The sequence below is a fragment of the Lycorma delicatula genome, chromosome 1, assembly GCF_047948215.1.
Source record: "Lycorma delicatula isolate Av1 chromosome 1, ASM4794821v1, whole genome shotgun sequence".
NCBI lineage: Eukaryota > Metazoa > Arthropoda > Insecta > Hemiptera > Fulgoridae > Lycorma > Lycorma delicatula.
The window spans coordinates 80,159,759-80,175,575 of record NC_134455.1 but is presented as its reverse complement, the minus strand read 5'-3'; the positions used below and the strand labels follow the sequence as shown (position 1 = coordinate 80,175,575).

Genomic DNA, 15,817 nt, shown 5'->3' with positions numbered 1-15,817 from the left:
TATTTATAAATAAGCTCAAGATAAAAATGAATCAAAAAGTAATGTATACATTACTTTTCATTTTTTTACAGTTATATTTATTTTACCGACAGAAATTTTTTATTCACTTTTCACTCCTAATTAAAATGGCTTTGTGAGATGAATAAATAGTTTTTTCACACTTTGTCTGATGCTTCTGCTAATCTGTTGCCAATGTATCACTACATAAGAGTGACAATGACAATGGTGACAAACCAAGAAGGGCTAATAACGTTATTGCTACTAAAACAATAATAGTTAACTTATTAATTTTGCTTAATAATCTCGTTTTTATCATTCATTTGAGAAAATGTAAACCATTGGAATTTTTTTTCTTTCAAAATGTGAATTTCCCAGAATATTAGAATTTATCCTTGAAGCTTTGCAGACATTTACAGCGTTTCAAAACTCTAAACAAGTGTCACAGTTTTTTCATAATTTTGTATATAATTATGTATAATTTATAGTTTTACATTGATAATGAAGGGCCAAATATATACCATTGAAAATTCAGATTTCTACTGAAAACAAAAACTTTAGGAAAAATTGAAATATTTATAATAAATTCTAGAAATCCAAACATGGTTTTTGTAGCAAATTTCATGTGATTTCAAATGGCGTAAATATTAAATTCAATACGAGGCATATTTATAAACTAAGGATCATCAGCTTATATTTAAATATTAGTGGGTCTGAACAAAGTTTCACGCATGCAGGACCATCTAGTGGCTATTTATGAAGCTACTGCAGTTGTTTTGATTCAGTAGTCGTTGCCTGTTGGTGAATGCAGATTGCAATGTCTGTGACAATTGTTTCTCCTGCCAGTTGTGAAGAACATGCTGTAATTTGACTTTTGTGTGCAAAAGAATCTTCAGCTGCTGAAACTCCTCAGGAGTTGTGCTTAGTGTATGGATCTACAGTAATGAGTGAAGGAAAGATTAGTCAATGGTGTCGAGATTTTAAAAATGGCCACACAAATGTGCGTAACGAAGAGTGGATTAGCAGGTCCATTATTCAGACAGACGAAATCGTTCAACAAGTGAACCGAAAACTGCAATGTGATTGGTGATTGATGATTAGTGCTCTGGCTGATGAATTTCCGCATGTTGGATGCACTTCTATCTAAATGATTGTTATAAAAAAGCTCAGATATATCAAAAATTGTGTGCAAGATGGATACTGAAAGTGCTTACTGACCAACACAATGAGCAAAGAATGTGCAGTGGATGAGCGTTTTTGGATCACTATCGACAAGATGGAAATGATTGTTTTCCCACATTGTTACGGGCGACGAGACGTGGATATCCTACACCAATGCAGAATCGAAACAACAGTCAATGCAGTGGCACCATTCAAGTTCCCCAAAATCAAAAAAGTTTAAGCAATCTCCATACTCGAGTTGAAAAATGTTGACTACCATTTTTTAGGACGAAAAGGGTGTCATTTTGGTTGATTTTATTGAACATGAATCAACAATTACAGCAACGTGTACTGCGAAACACTCACCAAACTGAGATGTGCGATCCAAACTCAACGACACAGAACTGTTGTCCAGTGTAATCCTCCTTCACGACAATGCGTGTCCTCACGCTGCTGCCTTAACCAAGAAGAAGATTCAAGATTTTTGTTGGGAATTTTTGACTACCCTCCATATAGTCCTGACCTTGCACCTAGTGACTACTTCCTTTTCTTGTTTTTGAAAAAGGGGCAATGGTTTGAAAATGACGACAAACTCAAGACTGCCATTGTCAACTGGTTGAATTCCCAGGCGTTAAACATCTATGCGGAGGAGTTAAAGAAACTGGTGCAGCATTACGAAAAGTGATTAGAACTGAATGGTGATTATGTGGGAAAGTGAAGTAGATGTATAGTAAATTAAAACTAAAGTAACTATACTATAAACTATATTAAACTATAAACTACGTAAGTAAACTGTAGTAAGTTACTTACTATAGTTTACTAAATATAAAAGTTAAGTTTAACCTTTTCTCACAAGTTAATTTTTTTTTAATGATCAAATGGCCCTTTATGAATATGCCTCGTGTTTTGTTTAGATAAAAAAATTCCAATTAAGATTAACATTTTATGAATCTACATTTTTGGACTCCATTAGAAACTGTAAATGTTAAAATGTAGCTTTGAAATTTTACAAACTGTTTTCCAAATGGATGTCTAATTCAGTTGAATTTTTAAAATAATTTTTTGCTGGATGGTGGTCAAACATAAATGGTGAGAACAGAATTATGTTCAAAGGAACAGGCCCACAGAAATGGGTGCGGTATGGAGGCATGTCATTGTTTAAACTCTATACATTTAGAATTAAGCTCCTAACTCTTCAATAAGTCAATTTTGTTTTGTTTGTATTTCTTTTATAGTTAATTTTTTTGAGGAAACAGTTGAAAAATTAGTGAACTTTCAAAATTTTTTTTAACATTTTTACATCTAGTGTTAAACTATTTTCTGTGTAGCTAGTTATTAAATCAGCTAACTAACTGAAAACTAGCTGTGTAGCTAGTTTTCAGATCTTCCCTTGTCTCTGAATTATTCTTATATCCTTTTACTCTTTTCTTTGCTAAAGTTCATGTGATATGTTTTAATTAATAAAAAAAAAATAATAAAAATGAACGTATATTTCACCCAAATGTAAATTACTGATGAGTTTACTTTAAATATTTTTAGGATGTTTATTCCTTTTTTTTAAATAACATTAAGCGTACATTCCACCCCCCTCATCTTCTCTTGATGACTATCATTTGTAAGTATTTTATGATTTTACTACTTTCTTATCTTTTTTTCATTTATTTCTGTATTCTGTCTACTGTGATAATGCAAAATATGAGTTGAGTTGAATGGATGAGTATACACACTCTATCAGTTTTTCCCCCCTTATTTGTAACTGCAAAACTACTTTGAACCTCTCAACCAGTAAATGACTTTTATATGCTGATCTGTAATATTCTGGGGCATTATTAAATTATTTAATAATAAAAATTATTGAAATTTGTAGTGATTAAAGTGGAATTCCGGTAACTTGAATATTCAAGGGAATAAAAAAAAATTTGACTTACAGAATATTCGAGTTAGAGAAACATATATGTTACAAAATTATTTACTACCCACTGTAAATTCACTCACGTAAAATGTACAGCACTATTTAAGAGAATATTGCTTTTTTCCATACAGTCTTATTACATCACAGCAATATTATTACATGACATGATAATTATTACAATATTAAAATTATAAAACAATGAAATAAAAAATGAAGAATAATTGGCTCTTTAGTAAAAAAAACTGAATTTAATTAAAATTGATTAAAAAAATTGGTGATAGTTGTCTGACGTTTATTCTGATGCAATGTAGTCAGCCATTTTTCTACATGTGCCACCATGGAAAAAACTGATTCTGGTAATATCATCTTTGACCCAATGAATTCTCGAAGTTGGAGATGATACGCAGGGTAGTTCATCATTGTCATTATCTGAATCAGTCTGTATGGTGTCATTCTCATTTGCCTTTGCATTAATCATAGTGATTACAATATCTTTGTCAGTAGGGTATTCGACTACTACCAAATCTTCTTCTATAGAAACATAATTCCGAAAGGTTACGTCACTAAGTACTTGCAAAACATCAGACTGTCATTCATTATCATCACCATTATTGTTGCTAGAACAAAGGTTTTCACTGCTAGTTTGTTCACATTCAGACAAAATAACAGGTTGTTGTGGGTTTTTTAAATTCAGATTTTTTAAAACGGTTAAAAATTGTTAGCTCAATCACATCATTCCAAGATTTTTTAACTTCCCATAGACAATGAACAAAATTAATTTCTTAAAATATTTCATTATAATTCTTTTCCTATACATTGCTTAAAATTTTGTATAATTCCCTGATCCATTGATTGGAGTTTAGAGGTAACATTTGATGGAAAGAAAATGTACTATTTTAAATGTACTTTAAATTTGTACTATTGAACTGTCTCGCAAAGTACTCAGCTTTTTCGTGTAAATTTGGTCCACTTATAGGTAAATTTTGATCGTGACTGTTTTTAAACCTCCCTAAAACAGAATAAGAATACCTTGTTTACAGTAGTAAATAAACCTAAACAGGCATATGAACACTATGCATACGAGCTGAGACAGTTATAGACATGTTGACTGAAAATTCTTATGACCAACGAATTCTGGTGTATAAGATTTCACTTCCCTCTTTACTCTATGTTGATTCTTCCTTTTTTGTTATCGCATATTAACGAAAGTGAATCATGCTTGTTTCATATTTCTGAACTGAAAATAAGATCAGTATTATAGACCTAATGCTAAACTTCTTCTTTTTTTATGTAATAATTAATCAAATTTTGTTGTTCGACTTATAGGATTTTTGTTCAAGTTAAAGGAATTATATTTTCATATAATGTAACAATATGGCTGGGAATTAGAATAAATTTTGAGTTGTAGAAATTTTGAGGTATAGGTATTCGAATTATAGGAATTTAACTGTATTAGAAATTATGTAATGGTATTTGGTGTTTGTATGAGCTACTTCTTTTGGAAAGTCAAAGGCATTACAGTTTGTTTTCTCCAACTAGTTTTCCAGCTGCTACCATATCTGGGTGTGTGTGTCTAGGCAAATGCAATTACTGATAATGGTTCATTATAGTTAAATTAAGTCATCGAAAATTAAAAAAAAAATTAATTTATAAAAAAACATGAAAATTTAAAAAAATAAATTCTACTATTATCTTAATTCTAAAATAATAATTAATATATCTTTGAAGGCAGCTCTCACTATATTGTCTTCTCTGGCTTGAAATTGGTTCTCAATGTGATGTCCTTTTTAAGATAATCATTACCACTTATTTGAAAATACTCTATAAAACAAGTTTGTAAAGTCAAAATTTGAATAAATCCACATGTAAAGCTGCAAAATGTGGGTTGAATGTTGAGGTGTGACTTTAGTTCAAGATTTGGTTAAAGTGAATAGAGTGCTATTCACTTTATAGTAATTATTTTTAAATAAAAAATATCAGTCTACATTATTATAAAGACTTATTCATAATACGTACTAATTGTGATTACTTTTCAATTTATCTACCCTGTTATCATATAATAAATCAATTACACTGTTTTCTTAATCACAACCAATAAATTTTAATTTTTTTAATTTAAAAAAGATGTAAATTTAATTTTAGAAACAATGCATACAATTTATATTTTTGTTTTTTGTTTTTTTTCTTATTAGGCATAGTTTGACATAATTTTTGTAGTTTTTCTTTAAATTAATGTAATTTGCAACAAGAACATAGAAGAAAAAATTGAATGTAGTATATATAATTAAATTTTTTCCAACAAGTACTTAGGATAAATAACTTTTCAAAGACAAGTTTTTTCAAGTTTGTTCTTCTATAGCAAAGGATAATAGTAAATGGATATTTAGTGAAGAATTCAAGTAACTTTGTTAAATTTCCATTTTCTCTTGGAAATTTGCTTCAGGGAGGATATGGCACCTCCATTGTGAACTTCTATTTTGGTTTTATGCTTTGTTTCAGTTCCCTTTTTGTTTTATCTCCATTGAGGATTTTTTCATTCAGTTTGTTAATGTGTTTAAAAAATATAATTTTCCTGTTGGCTTTTTTCTTTTTGTGTTGAATTTGGATGTAATTACTTAATTTATATAAATATATTAAAAAAAGCTTTCACCAAGAGCAGAGAGTTTCAGAACTGCAAATTCTGATAAGCTTAGGTTTCTCTGATATCTGTAAAGGAAAGTATCTAATTATTACTCCTAGCTCTTAGAGGAAAATATCTCATTTTTATTATTTAGGCTTTTTGTCATGGCTAATAATACTAGTAGATAGTAACGAAGAATGGAGAAGAAATCCAGCAGTTGTCCGATGGTTAGAAAGAAGAAGCCTGAACTCTCCACTGTGATGCCCTTCTCAGGGCTTACAAGTTTTTATAAGGTTATGGTTGTAAATATTTACAACCAAAAAACACAGAGTCAGGGAAAAAGTAGAGAAAAACAAGAAGTACATTCCATGTCAGTGAATTGGACGCAACCTTGACTCAGCTGATATAAGCAACAACAAGGAGAAAAAACTACAAAATCTAGATTCACTATCTTTCCTTTCTTCATCTTAGGATTATTAGTGTACAGATAACATATGTCACTCCTCTGTGAAGGGAGTGCATTGCATCAAAAGGTGTAAGGCCTTCAGTGTCTGAACTGAAGGGGAATTTTGTCAGGAGAAAGTTGCAAATATCTTGCTAATCTCCCAAGTAAAAACATTTCAAAGTCCAATCTTTAAAGGACTGGAATGCTATCCCCAACTCATCCATCTTGAAAAGAAAAACATATAACCTCCATTAAACACCTGCCTGATAATTAGAAAGACCCAGCAACAAGGGACTGTTGTTCCGGGCTCTGCGATTAATAGGGAGATAAAAATATCCCCCCATGTGTGTTTGTTCAGTTCAAACTAATGATAGTATATGTTGAAAAAGTCTTTAAATTTAACACATGTCCTTTTTTTATTATATATAGCTCTATATCTTTCATGTATTTTGGCTTATTTATTTTATTACACTAACATTAGAATTTTGTATAAAAATCTCCAGACAAGGTCTTCCTTATCAGTGATAAATTTTATTCCTGTTTCAAAAACTGTTTTCACTTAATTTGATATTTTTGTGTGGCCATTTATCAGTGAATAGTGAGAAACCAATATATACAATAATTTTTGTCACTGTTAACCTAGGAATTAGTATCATGTTTTCATTGTCCAGAGAAATTTTTATTTTTTTAATTTTCATTTCATTGTTTTAGGGAGAAATATTATTTGAGAGGTACAATGGCGGGCCTAGGCTTATTGGAGATCAAATTCCTTGCAAGGAGTGTGTTATAAGTATGTGTAGACTTTATCATTCAAAAAGTAGAATTATGGAAGATAATAAAGAAATAACAAATCTTTTAAAAAATAAATTGCATGAGTAAGTAACATTTTGAAATTTTCTTATTCAAATATTCTTTATTTCATTTATGTTCTATTTTTTTCCTATTTAGGGGATGTAGTTTACTGTTCTTATTTATAACATTTTTGTAGTTGAACTCTTTCATTGCCGCTGGTTAATGGTATTGGCCATGTATACTTACTTGTGAAGTGCCTGATTGGATCAACTCTCAACTTTGGATAGTTTGATTTTTAACAGTTTTTTAAAGATTGTGCTGCTAATGGTCTAAGTGTAAAGAGGATTATTTTGTTTTGGAATTGCAAAATTTAGGATTGTGTCTAAAGTTTCTTTCTCTTTGAATGAATGGGAATTATTTTATTTATAATTTAAGAGTCTTATGCTTTTGACATCAATCCAGTATGTGGAAACCTGCATTGTATTGCCTTATTACATTGTATATGAATGTTTTCAGTTAATTTTTTTCTTTTATTTATATGGAGGCTATTCAGAAAGTAATTTCCAATTTGTTATTTAAAAAATACCAATTGATAAAAAAAAAAACAGTTCATTATATACAGCTATAAGATGTATACTTTTCTATATAATTGCCATCCAAATGAAAACACTTGTCATATCTGTAAACAAGTTTTGAATACCCTCATCATAAAACTCTGCTGCTTGTGAATTAAGCCAGGTACTATCACAGTTTTCCAACTCCTCGTAATTTTCAAAATGCCACATTGCTAACTGTTTCTTCATTTTTTGTAAAAGGAGATAATCACTGAAGCCAAAATGAGCTATATGGAGGTGGTTAAACAACTCCCATTTGAAACGATCAATTTGGCACTGAGTAGGTACTGCAGTATGCAGATGAGCATTGTCATGAAGAAAATCTATGCCTGAACTTAGCATGCCTAATCATTTATTTTGTATGGCCCTTCTCAATTTCTTCAATGTCTCGCAGAAGTTTCAGCATTAATTGTCTTGCCTGTTTCCATAAAATCAACCAAGATCACACCTTTACGGCCTCAAAAAACCAGTGCTATCAGCTTTTTTAAAGAAAAAAAAGCTTTATTTGACAGGCCTTTATGTTTTTCGAGGAAAACTGGTGAGCCTCCACTGCATTGATTGAACCTTTATTTCTATGTTAACAGATTTAATCCATGTCTTATCGCCATTTGTTCATCAGAATGAACCTTAGGCACCCAATGAGCACAAAATTTGTGGAAGCCTAACTTATCAGTTACAGTTTCATACAGTACTGTTCACAATATGTGAAGAAAAAATTTGGGTAAAACGTTTTTCTAGAATTTTCACATCTACACTTGCAACAAGTTCATCTGTGACAGTTAAGGGTTGACCACTTTTTTCATTGTTGTGAAAGCTCTTTTGACCATCCCAAAACCTACGGTTTACTACACTTTCACTCATGATATTCCTTCCATATACTGCACGAAGTTCATTATAGATTTTAGCAGCTGACAAGTTGTTTATGTGAAAGAAACTGATGATGGCACACACTTCATGGTCAGTGGGAGTTTCTATGACAGCAGCCATTTCGAACAATAGTTTCACAGGAACAATCAAGCAAGCTGTATTTCTAATGACACTACTAGAACTGCTCTGAACTGGGCTATTGTTCTGTGCAAAGATAGAATCACTGCCCCCATTCCTTTGCACAATTCTGAGTACTGGAAGTTAATTTTCGAATAACCCTAGTACTTTAAAAGTAAGGATGATTGTTCTGGGGTCGTTCCATTTTTCACCATCCAAAGATAGTTACTGATAAAAACTATTTAATCTTATTACCCATGAAGGAATGGAGACAGTATTTGTGTTTGGGTAAGAAGTTTTGTGTGTGTGTGTGTGTGTGTGTGTGTGTCACAATATTTCCCCAAAAACTACTGCGTTGATTTGTTATAACTACTGGGCCCTAAAATGTTATTATTAAACTTTATCAAACAAGCTAAAATCTAACAATTATTTTTTAGAATTTATTTTATTTAGAAGATGAATGCTTTATATAAAAACAAAATATGATATTTACTAAACATTTTATCATTAACATAATATGATAAAAACTGTGTAAATTAACATGAAACCTTTTTCAAAAGTTCTTTGAAAAATGAAAAAAAATAAATAAATTTTTTTTTTTGAATATAGAAATTGTTTTTAAAAGGTTTAATGAAAAATAAAATTTATTTATTTTTATTAGTATCTTTTAAATATGATTAAAATCATGGAATAACTATCAGTAATATACAAATTTCAGCAAGTAGCAATTACCATACAAATAGACTGGATGGAATTAAGTAAAACATTATTTAAAATAAATAATTTTTTTGCATAGATGTAAACAGTTCATTTTCTTTGATAAATTTTGAAAGTAAATTTATTTTATACGTCAAAATATTTCCTTCCAAATTTGAGATTTTATATTTTATAAGTTATTCTCAGTTACGTTTTATTTCCTTCTGTATAAGCCAAATTATGTTCTGATTATAAAATATGTTTTGTGCTGATTACTGTGGTTTTGTTGAAACTGATACCTTTAATAACAAAAAGTTGTCAAAATTTTCACATATTTAAGAAAATGCAAAATTGACCAAACCTTATCAGCCAAAAAATTGCCATTGGAAAAATATCAACCATCCTAAATAAAATAACCTCAGTTTTTGAGCTCAAATAAAATAAAAAATAAGTAAAATTTTCCAGTAAAAATTTAATTTTGTATTGAGTGATTTGATATAGATAATCCTCTCACATTTAATTGTAATTGGCTATTTATTTCAAATAGCTATATAGGTAAATTTATCAGGTAATTTATGTATGATGTATATTTATTTACTGTGTCTGTTATATCATATCATCGTGTGAAACTAAAGATGTATGTAGCTGAGAAAATAAGGTCAGGCTTCTAATTTTTTGTATGAGATGGAAAGCATTTCATGGATATGCTTCACTTATAAATCTTGCTATGAAGGTTTTTCAAGAAGTTTTGTACAAGTGTTTATTAAAAAAAAAAATTGTATATATATATATATATATATATATATTGTGGAATTAATTGATTAAATAAAGATATGATATTTGATGTTCAGATAGAAAATTGGTTATAATTTTTGGATAATATATTTATTTTTTATAAATCATCCTGGCTGCAGTCCAGTTAGAATTATATGTAGTGCTACCCTTAAAAATCACTGTTGTGCCTACGATCCTTTAAACAAAATTGCAATAAATCTAAAACACATCCTTAACTTCCAGTTTATGGTGTTTTTATGCAAAAGGCATGATAGACACAATTGAAGCCATGGACAGATCATAGAACACATCAAGGACAGCATGTAACCCATCCAAGGGTTCCGCAACTCAGTTAACAAAGTCAAGCAAGACTATATCAGTGTTTTATTTTTTTCTAAAGCCTTATTAGGAATTAGAAAAGATGGCTGCTTTCCCGATGTTCAGCCAATTTATCAAGTATAATATTGTTACTTAATAATGGTATTATATGATATAGGCTGATAATTGTTTATATCTTTACTTGATCCCTTTTTTAAAATTAGGTCTTACCTCAGAAAATTTCAATTTCTCAGGATATATACTGGATTTTAATGACTGATTAATAATCCTAGAAAATAGTTGACTGATTTTTAGACTTGCAGTCTAAAAATAAGTCTTAAGTCAGCTTTACAGGAATCATCCCACTTCCGTTCAGAGGGAATTTTTCGAACATAAAATAGTTGTGTACACTCTCTGAATTGTATTTTGTAAAAGTTCAGATTTAAGGCCATGACTACCTGTGTTTACCATAGCCAACATTTAAGTATGTTTATTAAAGTTTAGGTAATATTTAAATCATCTCTAATATGTTAAAATTAATTAAAGCTTTTTTGATTCTTATTGTCACAAGATGACTTAATCATACTGTTTGATAAAAAAAAAAAAAAAAAAAAAAAAAAGACTGAAATTTATCAAGAAATGAGTAGATTTACCCTAACGTATCTTTGTTTAAAGCCTTTTTGTAATTTAAAAACAAAAATTGGTACTGAAAGAGTTAATACCAAGACTTTCATTTACAAAGTGCGCCATTATAGATTTAGTCATTTTTGTTGTGTTTTGGCAAAAAAAAAAAAAATATAAATATTCTTTATTTTCAAGAAAAAAGTGAACTTTACTATCGATTTAAACAAAACTTTATTTTGTAAAAATAAAGTTTTGCAAAATCATCACTTTCATTGTATTTGCAGATCAGTGTGTATATATTTTCCATTAATCTTTCCACCTTGTTAACATCAGTCTCTGTGTGTCTCATTCAGTGTTCTCTTTCAATGCTTCTAAAATTGTAGTTCCCATACTATAAGATGGCATGGGCAGGAAACATATTTCTGAAGATGTGTGTGGAATCCTGTGTATTATGGTTGTAGCACTGTTTTGCTGGCATCTTTAGGTCTTGCTTAGTTCCCACTCCTACTCATTTCAGTTTGTTCAGAAGAAAATTTTAAAGGGTAATTTGATTCTTTATGAATTGCTATATTATTAGATATGTAGGTTTTCTGTATACTGATGTTTTATTACCTAGATGTCAATATTGAAATAAAGAAGGATAACCAAATTGAAACATCAGTATATGGAAAAACTACATCTAATAATATACTTGAATCAATCAATTCATTAAAAAAAATCATATCAACTTTGGTCTCAAAGTTGAGACCAAAGTAAAATTAACACATATACAAACAAATGTGATTAATAGTGTAATCAAATACACGCATAATTACAAAGAAAAGTTAAATAATGAAATAAACATCATAAAACCTATGGTGGTTGAAAGTGGATATGATATTACTTTAATTAATAATATTTATAAAAAACAACTATTAAAATAACAAAATTACTGCTTTAAAACCAATACATAAGACACAAAAAAGTGAAAACATATATGTAAAGTATTTATACACTGATAACATGATTGAAAATATTACTAAAACTTACAGTAAAGAAATATTTAAACCAGTATACAAATATTAGAAAAAAAAGTTAAATTTATAAATACAAACAAAATTTCAATTTAATAAACTATCAGACAATGTTTGAGCCACAGATAGCAGCACTAGTTTAAATTATTATGCAAATCATTATTTTAGTATTTTGATATTCAAATTTTTGTTTTGCAATAATGGATTTATTGCAATCATGATTAAGGATGCGGGATCCTGCAAAAGTACTTTGATGAAAAATTAAGATAAGATATATCTCACTATTCTGTACTAGGTGGTTTATTTAATAGTATTTAAATTTAATTAATAGTATGGAGTAAAAATGCCCAAGGTGCTTTGGGCATTTCTTTTGTGTTGATGTAGGTGGTCTATTACTGAAGTAGAATATATTTTTAATTACAGTGTAAAACAGCATTAAGGATAAAATTGTTATTATATATACAATATTTATGTTTTTAATAAATACTTTTAAGTAAATATTTTTACAGTAAAGTAAAATACTCTTATTTTTGTACTATAAAATTTTAGTATTTATGAAAACAGAATAGATGTTGTGGAATTTTTAGGCATTTAATTTTACATAATACCAAACAGATAGAGATAAAAGTGATGTTAGATGTTCTGGTGATCTGATTAGGTTTATGTGATCTGATTGGTAGAAAACTGTAAAGAAACAATGAAAATCTGATTAGTGAAGACATTGTTTTTTTTCTATTAAAATTGATCTAATTCTAAATGTTCTTGAGATATTGGTTACTTGCATCAATCACATGAAGTTTCTTAAAACATTTAATGATTTGCTGTAGGTATTTGCTTTTTTGCTGGAATTTATTATTTTGTTTTAGTGGAACTTATTTCATAATTGAGTAATATTTATTTCTTTATTTTAATATTTATTGAAGTGTAGATTTAGGAATATCAAATTGGCTACCGGTTTCTGTTATTTTTTCTACCACCTGCAGCCATTGGTTGAAGAATTTCATTTTTTAAATTTAATGAAGTGCTTGTTTATGTTTAATTTTTTTGCCATTGCTTAAGTAGAGTATATAGTAAGATTGCATGTACAAAAACTTACTGTAATATAAAATTTTTACTGTTAAATGTTAAACTGATACACATAAATTAACGTGTAACTACAATACTCACTCAATGTTATAACGTAATCATTACAAAGTTTAAAAAAAAAACTATTACATTTCCTATTGTACTGTATAAAAAAATCTGATGTGCACACTACATGATTTCCTTGTACGCTTATTAAATTTTGTATACACATTTTTTGCTGCACTTCATTTGAAAGTGAGATATGATCCTCCAATTTTTTAATAAAGTGGACAGTTGCACAATTGCAGAAATATTAGTTTTTATTAATATCAAATATATATATATATATATATATATATTATTAATTCAGCAGTCTTACAAGAAATATTAGAATAGAGTAAATTGCCTTTATTACTAGTATTACTAGATCAGTATTATTCACATCTTGCTTATTCTTAAGTTGCTGATTAACAAAAGTTTTAGATTTCTGGTGTGTTGTATAAACAAAAGTTAATAATAATTAAAGTATTCCATTAAGTGAACTCTTGTATACTGGTTACAAATGTTAGTTTTGACCTTTCAGTGTAAAATATTCAATTTTTATTTTTAGCTTATTTGGTGAATAATCAAAAATAGAAAAGAAACAATCATACAGGATAAAGAAAGATAACATGAAGAAATACATATCAAAAATATAACAAGAAGAAGAAAATGTTAAGAACAAGGGAAGAATAAAAAAATTAAGAGAAGATGATAAATATAAAGAGGTAGAAAATGTTAAAACCAAAGAAAGAATAAAAAGGAAGAAAATGTTGCAAACAAAGAAAGAATACAAAGATTAAAAGAAGATGATGAATGTAAAGAGGAAGAAAACATTAAGATCAAGGAAAGAATAAAAAGATTGAGAGGATGATGAATAGAAAGAGAGAAAAAATTTGAAAACTAGAGAACGTATATACAAATTAAGATTAGAAGAATTATATAAAAAAAAGAGCGATTAAATGATTGACAACGAAAAACTCCTAACGAAATTATGATCAACTACGACTTAGGGAAAATATTTTCCGACAATATCAGAGGAATAATGAACTAAAAGATAAGAATTTTTTGCAATTCATTAAAGATCCGGCATGTATGCCTCAGTGTACGAGGTGCTATCCAAACTTTCGAGGAATTTTACTATAAAAATAAAATAGCTTATCATAACTTATTTCCACTGTCTCCTTCAAAGTAAATCCCCTTGGGAATTGATACAGTGATCTCAGCGTTTTTCCCATGATTCATGCATCCCTGGAAGTTTGCAGGTGTAAGTGTTAGAAGCATGTTGTGCGTTTCTTCCTGAATCTCCTCAATTGTGTTAAAACGACGGCCTTTCAATTGAAATTTTATTTTCGGAAAGAGAAAAAAGTCGCACGGGGCAAGGTCAGGCGAATAGGGTGGGTGGGGAATCAATACCGTCTTTTTGGAAGCCAAGAAATTCCAAACGGCTAGCGATGTGTGCACGGGCGTGTTGTCATGGTGCAGAACTCAGCTGTTGTTACCCCACAGATCTGAACGTTTGCGTCTAATGCTTTCATGTAACCGCTTCAAAACTTCACAATAGAACATTCCATTGACAGTTTTTTCACCAAGAGGAACAAATTCCTTATGGATAAAGCCTTTGATGTCGAAAAAAACAATCATCATGGACTTCACGTTGCTGCGAAATTGGCGTGCTTTTTTTGGCCGCAGTGAACTTGGCGACTTTCACTGTGACGACTGCTGCTTAGTTTCAGGGTCATACCCGAACACCCATGTCTCATCACCAGTTATGATGTTGGAGATGAAGTTAGGGTCATCTCTTGCTGAATTTTTCAATTCACTACAGACAGCTACGTGATTTTGTTTCTGGTTGCTGTTCAACAGTCTCGGTACGAATTTTGCAGCAATGCGTCTCATGTTCAAATTGTCCGACATGATGCATTGTACGGACCCATATGACAGTTGTATGATTGCACGAACATCATGGATTGTTTGTCTACGATCTGCAACAATAGTCTCTCACACTTTCCAGTTTTACGCTTGTTGTTGGTCTTCCTGAACGCTAATCATCATCATCGACTGTCATTTGTCCATGTTTGAATCGTTTGTACCACAAAAAAGTTTTACTTTTACTCATAGCATTGTCACCAAATGCTTCCACAAGCATGCGATGGGCTTCTGCACCAGTTTTTTTAAGCACGAAGCAAAATTTGATGCAGGTTCTTTGCTCTTTAAAATCTGCCATTTAGAACTTCGCCGAAGCAATAAAACACAACGTTACACAACCGCACGAAAGTCAACAATGCAGCCTCTCACTGTCACAGCTGTTGGAACACTGATTCACAAAGTGTTAGCTACATCTAGCGGCAGCAGGTCAATGGTTCGCGCATGAAATTCAAATTCCTTGAACTTTTGGGTAGCACCTCATATATGTTGTTCTTGTGAGGGTCTAATTTTCAGTCACTCTGTAGTTAACTATTAATATAGATAAAATTAAACAAATTAAACTAGAAAATCCAAAAATAATACGATTCTAAATTATAATTTTCAATTAATATTAAATAATTAGTTGTCTCACCAAATCTATTGCATATACTCATATGTAATAATGCCCATTAAATTACATATATACAATTTTAAAAGTACATAAAATTTTATTTCACTAATAACTTTGTATTTTATTTTATTTTTTTATTTTTATTTTTGTTATTGAATTATTTATTGTAAATTTTTTGGTGTAATGCATGATTGTAAAAAAGCAGATTGATAAATCAATATATT

The 15,817-nt window shown here is 29.7% G+C and overlaps 1 protein-coding gene across 3 annotated transcripts in view; it reads left to right on the top strand.

Moving 5' to 3' along the window:
* LOC142319489 (ubiquitin carboxyl-terminal hydrolase 48-like) overlaps positions 1–15,817 on the top strand; it is a 417,524-nt gene that overhangs the window by 88,519 nt on the left and 313,188 nt on the right. For all 3 annotated transcript variants that reach the window (XM_075356825.1, XM_075356833.1, XM_075356843.1), the window contains exon 10: positions 6,847–7,010. In XM_075356825.1, coding sequence (XP_075212940.1) covers positions 6,847–7,010 — 164 coding nt within the window. The remainder of the gene's footprint in view (positions 1–6,846; positions 7,011–15,817) is intronic.